Raw genomic sequence first — 7,888 nt, 5'->3', positions numbered from 1 at the left:
TATGGCATGGACACAAGAGGGTCCAATGCTCCAATAGAATCCTGTTGGATGGATGTTTGAGATGTCGCGATATTATAAACCTTACGTGGACCCATTCTTGATAGCATGACCGAGTGAACTGCGATGGTCGACGACACCCCATGACTTGGGATGTCGTCAAGACAAATACGTGATGTTAATTGGGAACCAGGATGAAATGATGGGATACTATGTTGTACATGATAGACCTTTGCCCCAAGTAGAGGCAAGGTCGAGTAAAATGACTCGACCTATTAGCAAAGAAAAAGTTCTCCTAGAAGCCACAATTGGGTTTCTCTCAAGGTTGGTCGTGAGCATGTCAAAGTTACGATGCCGCAGGTTGAAAAAATGCGACCGTGACACTATTACACACGCGAGCTGGGCACTAGCGTTTTATGGGCTGGACTTTCAAACCTAACTAGGATCGGTTATCGACCATAACCATTTTGAAAATAGTATTTGTATTAATTATAAGCCAAATCCCCATACTTAGCAATGCTTGATTAGTTTTAATTTGGAAAGCAGAAGTATTGTATGACAGAAAAATAGGCATTAGCTTATTGGGATGTGGGGAGAAAAATTAAAGATTCAAATGAAAGAGGTGAGGAAGCAATATCATCAATTATTCTCCCCTTCACATTTGGAACAGATTACATCCATTTGTGAAGCTATCTATGACCTAATCCCAGACATTAAACCTTCAAAATAACAACGAAAATGGCCATGCATACATATCATTCATTATATCATTTTCGTTGATATCGTGTTGCGTATCACAAATCCGCTACCGCTCCAATCGGCCACAACTCCCTGTCGATGCTCCATCCATTGGCCTCGAAGGTCTTCGTCTATCCTACCTCTCCTATATCTGCCGAAGTGTATCAAACCAAGTTTTAAACAAAAATCGTGTTTGATAACCAGCTAAACTTATGTGTTTTTGACTAATATCGCAACTGGTTAAGGGCAGGTCTAAGGGCACCCGCACCCGTGCCCGTGCCCGCCCCAAGGCACTCAAAAGTTTGAACATGGGACCTCTAAACCCATATGACCAAGAGACCCCAAGCCCTTGGCCAACTGAGCAGGCTTTGGGACAATGTCTTATTGTGTTATTTCCTAAAAGAAATCTTATTATGTTCTTAACTTTATATAATAACCAGATCATAGCTTTAGATAGAACTAAGAAAGAAAAATACTGACCTGAATCCTGATTATCATTCTTCTAATTTGCTGTAATCTCCTGGTTCAATTCTCCAAATATATCTGGGCAATCATCCCATTTCCTTTCTTTCCTCGCTTCCCAATATCCCCCGACGTACCGAAACGGTCCATCTTTACCCTCTCTCTGAAACCATCTCGGCTTCCAACCGTTTTCTTGTAACTTCCTCGACTGACATAGACAAATCGCTATGAATCACCAAGAGCATTGAACATGTAGATAATGAAAAGAAAACGAATGAAACGAAGAGCTCGACATACAATTCTTTGCCTTTGTTCTAACCGTAGCTTCTCTTCATTGGCTTTATCGTACTCGCCGTTTTCCAGATGCCGTTGATCCGGTCGGAGTCTGGAATCCGTTGGAGGTAGCAACTCCTTAATCCGTGATCAAATATCCAGGATCAGACAAAGTTATACAAAACAATTAGAGATACACAAAAGGGTGTATGGTAGAGGCAAATACATATGCTAAATGACTGATTTTTCAACACATATCATGTTTGGTTATACCTTGAGCCCTCGTGTCAGCTCATTCAAAGTGATCGCGAATGAAGTCAAGTTGTATCGAGTCGGATTCAAGGGCGGTTCGCTACTTTTCCACAACAAACTACCATCATGAATCTTTGAATTTGCATTCTCATAACCATTTACATAACGCAGGCTGTCGTCCCACTTCCCAAACAACGTTGCAACTTTTTTCCCTGTTACGTCTTCGACGTATCCATGAACCTACACAGATGTAGTATACATTGGATTTAGTTTCTTTTTGACAAGAACTGCCACCAACAGAGAAAAAGAATGAGAACTGCCACCAACAAACTATATAGCATACCTGACGAGGATTTCGGTCAAGAAACGATTGCTCTTTGAACTTGAGGTTGCAAGAATAGTCCCGATTGCCACGTATGTGCATCGTTCCATGGTGATCGCAATATACTTTCCCGAGGATGAGATTATAGATATTTGTTGTTACCTAAAAGAAACCATAAAATGAGATTTATGACTCGATTCACGTACATTAGAAGAAATAACTTTCCACAATATATTGTACTGATCTTGACCCAAAAAATTAATGGAAACATTTTTCTTATTAATTTCTTGAACGACCCTCTATGTGAAATCAAGAAAGTTCAGTCCAAGTCCATCGCTAGCAAATATTGTCCTCATTGGACTATCCCTTTCGGGAGTTTTAAAACGCGTATACTAGGAAGAGGTTTCCACACTCTTATAAAGAATGTTTTGTTCCCCTCTCCAATCGAAGTGGGATCTCATAATCCACCCCCTTTAAGACTCAGTGTCCTCACTGGCACACCCCCGGTGTCTGGCTCTGAGACCATTTGTAACAGTCCAAGCCCACCGCTAGCAGATATTGTCCTCTTTGAGCTTTTCCTTTCAAGCTTACCCTCAAGGTTTTAAAACGCGTCTGCTAGAAAGAGATTTCCACACCCTTAAAAGAATGCTTCATTCCCCTCTCCAATCAACGTAGGATCTCACAGACTATGAGTGAGTAATCTTTATATGAGATGTAATCTTTATATGAGATGAAGCAATAGACCTTCTCCAATTCTAGGCTTCCTATTCAATAATTATCCTCGACAAAGTAGAACAAAGTATAGTATGGGGTTTTGGTTCACATACCTTGCTCCACTGGAAGATTTCGCCGTCGTCAAACTCAAGCGTGAGAACTCCGACAGGGTCCAGCTGAATCGACCTTCCCCAGAATTTGGACTGAAGGTTGCTATCTCCCCAAAACTTCCACCCTCTCCCTTCACAATGGCATGCTATCAGAGTCGGATGGTGGCTCACCTACATAAATACACATCCATTTTCAAATTACCATTACAATTATCTCAACATATACTCTCATATAATTTGTTATCCCATTTACTCACCTTCTCGGAGAAGAACCGAATCCCTTTCTCAGGAAAATCCGCTTCATAAGTTTCCCCCAACAGCGGATTGAATGGTTTGCAATGCCTGCCTTCTGACGAAGCATACCCCGAAACCGCGAATGCTGCAACGTTCAGAATCCTTTGTAGACTATTTCCCTGCACATTATACAAGTTCCCGAATCCTACATTTCCTTGTATAACAAGATTTTTAAGAGCTTTTTATCTTCTTATAAAGCTCACCTGTCTTCCTTGCTCGTATGCCTGATCCAATAGATAAGAATACTCCATGTCTTCGCAGCATTTCTGCAGTGACGATATCGGCTCGTTGAAGTAAACCGGGAGGCATACTCTTGTCAGATCTTTTCCTACATTGTCTTTGATTATTGACCAAAGGCTAACTCGTTTCTCCTCCTCCACCGGTTCAGGAAGCTGTTTACGTCTTCGAATGTGTGAATATTTGTTCTGGAACTCCATCTGATCTGGCGTTCTGTCAGCGTTGTCATAATGATAATTTTCAGTGTTGCTATTAACTCCACCTAAACCTACTTCATATGGCTCGACCTCGACAGAATTTTCAGCAAAATAATCTCTGGTATCGTAAAAGGACAATTCATCTTCGTCCGAAACCTCCTCCTCGATTTCTTGTTTCTCAATATCGTCTGATGATTCCGTGGTGCTGCATTCTACAAACCAGATACAAGTATAAACTCCATGAAGTTTATAACATTTTATGCATAATTGAGATTAATGCACTAACTAATATATAATTTACAAGTAAAATCAGCATATATCGACATAACCGGTTTAGTTTTTCTAAATCGCATCGAACATTGAAAATGTCAACGTGCATCAAACCATATTTTTTAAATTTTAACAAAAACAGAGAGCTATCATAGTTTACTGGATCTTTTTGTCTTATAAGAAACAATTCCATCGACGAGATGAATTACAAAGGAAAAAAAGGTATATACAAAAGCAGAGTTCAATCAAATAAGGAGAAGAAAAGAGAAGGGAAGGAACCACTATATTTTCCACGTTCTTCAGAAGAAAGATCGTGTTTCGTAAGTTGGAATTCGCCATCGTTCATTCCAGAAGCTTCAGCTTCAAAATTAGCAGCCTGAATTCAATGGTAAAATCAAATATGTAAGGCACAGGAGTAGCATATCAGTACATATATACACACACTGAACCATATGAACTCAACCACAAATCAATCTGTTGACCCTAACTGGACTCTTCGAACAATGAAGACAAGAACGTTGTGCCCACAAAAGGAAGACAATTCCGAATTAGCTTTGTCTAAGAACAAGGACAAACTTATAATGAAAAGAAATGCAATGCCTAGATTATACACAATCCTTTCCAATGCTAAACTTAAAAGGCATCTACACACTTAATTTGTCCATGAACAGATCAATCTTTAGCATGTGTCCTACATGAAGTAATCGACTTAAAAACACTCGCTTCACCAGATATCAGCTTTAGTTAGATGTGTAGATATGCATTTTCGGCTGGTTTATCTATTTATGCCTACCGACAGGCCCTAGAATGCATCCGAATAAGAAAAGTCCTGAAATGTTAATTGTGGATGGATATTACAATCACCTAATACTAACAATCCGAAGACGAAAAGGGCTTCAAAAGATACCATTACCTCCAACTGCCTAATTGTATCAAGCAGGTTATATCGTTCTTCACATAGAACTTGAAGATACCCTTGAATTTCCGAGATTTCGGAGAGCATTATCTGTTCGCAGTCCTTAACAAGAGTTTCACTGATTCCCTCTTCAACTAAACGCTTCGTTAATCGGCCAGTTGATACCGATAAATCGCCCAGCACCGGGGAGAGATTATAATTCGTTAAAGGAGATATGCTGTGATCAGAAGCTAAGGCTTGAATCCAAGCCCCTCGGTCACTCTTCGAATTAGTTCTCAAATGAAGAGTCTTCGTAGCAGTGGATATATAAAACCTTCTATCATCCGACTTGCTCTCTCGAAATGATCCAATCTGCATTAACAAATTTCAGATATTACAAAATGGCACATTCAAATTAAGGAAAGCCATAACAAAACATATTCTTCTACATTTGCCTCTCCCAAAACAAAACCCAGAAGACTATGAACAAAAACATCTGCTGGAGAGTAACAAAACCTACCCAACGCCTAAAAAGTTCGCAGGGATTTCATTTTGACTACACCCATTAGAGCAAGCAACATAGTAACTCACTTAGACCAAATTTTTTAAATGGTTGTACCCAAAAGAATCAATAAACACAATCCTTCAAAAGGGTATCTCTCCTCCCTTTTTGAGGTGTCGGCTAAAGCAGGAATAAAAAAACGGATGTGGAAAACAACCATAAAATGAGTAAGCAATCAATCTCAGAAACAGTGAAAGTAAGGAGGGAAAAGGTGAAATTCATTGGAGAATTTGAAATGTAGGGGGAAGAGGGAGATAAAGATGGTTGGAGATTTCAAATCCAAGCAAGAAAAATGATGAGAAATGAAGCAAGCGTTCTGATGAACAATAAGCCTAAGCATCACTAAAATCTGAAATGGCCCTTTAATCCACCTGTGGGATGTGACCCACTAGACATCGACAAACAGTTAGAGAACTGTGAAAATTTGCAATTAAGTTCATCAGAGGATGGCCCAGAAAAGAGTAAGCGCAGGAGGAGATACGACGAACAATGCTATAGACCTGTAGTTCACGCGTTTGCTTTTTGCTCAGATTTCAATGCCGCCTCCTGAGTGTCTGGCAAAATCAGACTCAGAGGGAGAGAGAAAAAGAGAGAAGAAATCAAAATGCCATGAATGGGTAAAAACACAAGCTATTTCTCTCTTCAGCGCCAAATTTTTTTGCCTAAAAAGCATGTCGCATTGCTTAGTTTGATGCTCTGTACCAGATCATCGGATCATATCAGAACAACCCATATCGTGTTTTTGTGTAAAAATTCTCAAAAATCCCCAATCTCGTTCTTAAGTTTCATACCTTGAGATGAACCACTCCCACCGCTTTCCGCTGCTTTTGCCTCCCTCTGTCTTTCTCATCTCCCCTTGGAATCCGATTGCTCGAACTCTCTCCGATCAATCGCACATCGTCGTTAGGGGAAAGAAGGTTAAGATTCTCCGGCCGGCGAATCTTCGCGTAGGATAATACCCCATTACGGAGGAGGAACCACCTCGATCTCCACCCCTTGCCGTAATTGGTCCACTTCTGAAGAACTCCAGCGACTGTGGATTTGGATCCAAGTGGCCGTCTGATAACATTCCCATCAGATCCATCGGAAAACGCCGCAAAACTCGCCGGCATGCTCTTCGTCCTGGACAGAGCCAACGCCGCAGCTTCGTCTCTGGACTCGTCTCCATCGCCACCACATCCGATTCCAAAACTTTCGACCGAGATGCAGCACAGAGGATGCATTTCCTTGACCTTCATAATCTCGTATTTGATTCAAATCCCTTTTGCACTCATCAATTTCTCAAACACTCCATGAATTGCAACAGGAAGAAAGAAGATAATGAAGATGGAAGAAACCCATCATAGAAAAAATGAAGAAAGATTACATTGAAGAAGAGTGAGTGAGAGCGTGTGCTCCGTCGCAGAGTGAGAAGAAAATTGGGTCGAAATCAATGGCGAAGAACAAAGGAAATTTAGTGGAAGATTACTTATATATACAGCAAAGAATCGAACAGAGAGAGAGAAGAAGGCAGAGAGTGGGACATGAAGGAGGATGTGGCAGAGGAGCAAATTAGAGGAGCGAGGCCGAAGGGAAACAGATTACCAAACTTCTGGATTTTTTCTTTCTTTTTTTTTTTTTATATATAAATTCTTTTAAATAATATATTTAATAATATCTTTAAATTCTTTTATATGTAATAAGTTATTAATCCATTTTACATTTTTTTAAAATCAAACTCCAAACACAAATTTTTAATACCGAAAGTATTTGTTTTGTGGGTTCTGTCGAGTCAATTTTTATAATTCAATTTTAATATATACCAAATTACTTTTTAAATAGTTTAAAATTATTTTTAAGAGGAAGACGAGGATCGAACCAGGATCGAACCAGGGCATGCCAATTGGCAGCTGCTTCAGCTCTCTTTTTTATTTATTTCTAATTTATTCTTTTCTTTTTTTACTTTTCTACTTCACTAATTTCTTTGTCAGGTCAGCATCCCATGTGAATACCAAAAGTAATTCAAATCCCTTTCAACGCTATGTGGTCGGAGTTGCTCAATAGTGTCCGAACTGGTTGCTTGCTTCCATATACTTTCGGTTTGTCGAGTCTCACTGTAGAGCTGCTAAGTATTGAGGATGGGTAATTCAATTAGGAAAACGAGTAATTCAACATACTTGAATGACCCGTTATAAATTTTACTAGAATGCATGTGAGTAGAAACAAAACATAAAGGGAGTATGAACCGAGTTTGAGAGCGGAAAAATGGTTGGAGAGAGAGAAGATTTGGTGGGCTGAGTAGGATTGGTCAAAGGAATTGGTGTGATGAAAGTGACACAACGGTGGATACAACAAAGTTTTGCGATGCCTTGAAACCGAGGTGGATTCTAACTCCCCTTACGTAATTCACAATTTTTTATTATTTTTTTAATATTAATTAGAACGACCACGTGGGACTGTATAGCGCAGGGTCCACATAGTAGGTGTGTGCCACGCCTGATTGACAGCTCAGATTCATAACCCAATTATCCTCTGTCTTTATTTTTTATATAACCATCCATTTCACATCACTTCACTCTCTTACTC

General features: G+C 39.8%; 1 protein-coding gene across 4 annotated transcripts; it reads right to left on the bottom strand.

Moving 5' to 3' along the window:
- Nucleotides 1–546: 546 nt before the first annotated feature.
- Nucleotides 547–6,885, bottom strand: LOC111468951 (oxysterol-binding protein-related protein 2A-like). 4 transcript variants are annotated; one of them, XR_002714801.1, is made up of 12 exons: nucleotides 6,115–6,883; nucleotides 4,780–5,133; nucleotides 4,146–4,242; nucleotides 3,366–3,808; nucleotides 3,126–3,281; nucleotides 2,872–3,039; nucleotides 2,066–2,206; nucleotides 1,744–1,962; nucleotides 1,495–1,608; nucleotides 1,216–1,405; nucleotides 1,104–1,131; nucleotides 896–1,001 (listed from the first exon to the last, which is right to left on the bottom strand). XR_002714801.1 is itself a non-coding variant. In XM_023114120.1 (11 exons), the coding sequence occupies exons 1-10, from the start codon at nucleotides 6,559–6,561 to the stop codon at nucleotides 1,238–1,240; spliced, it is 2,307 nt and encodes a 768-aa protein (XP_022969888.1). In that variant the 5' UTR covers nucleotides 6,562–6,883; the 3' UTR covers nucleotides 547–889; nucleotides 1,216–1,237. The 4 variants fall into 4 exon arrangements, 3 of the variants coding, with proteins under 3 accessions (XP_022969888.1, XP_022969887.1, XP_022969889.1); XM_023114120.1 differs by lacking the exons at nucleotides 896–1,001; nucleotides 1,104–1,131 and adding an exon at nucleotides 547–889; XM_023114119.1 differs by lacking the exons at nucleotides 896–1,001; nucleotides 1,104–1,131 and adding an exon at nucleotides 547–886 and having other exon boundaries at nucleotides 6,115–6,882.
- Nucleotides 6,886–7,888: the final 1,003 nt, after the last annotated feature.

The sequence above is a fragment of the Cucurbita maxima genome, unplaced genomic scaffold (genome assembly GCF_002738345.1).
Source record: "Cucurbita maxima cultivar Rimu unplaced genomic scaffold, Cmax_1.0 Cma_Scf00038, whole genome shotgun sequence".
Classification (NCBI taxonomy): Eukaryota; Viridiplantae; Streptophyta; class Magnoliopsida; order Cucurbitales; family Cucurbitaceae; genus Cucurbita; species Cucurbita maxima.
The sequence above is the reverse complement of the archived record's forward strand: the minus strand, read 5'-3'. Positions and strand labels throughout refer to the sequence as shown.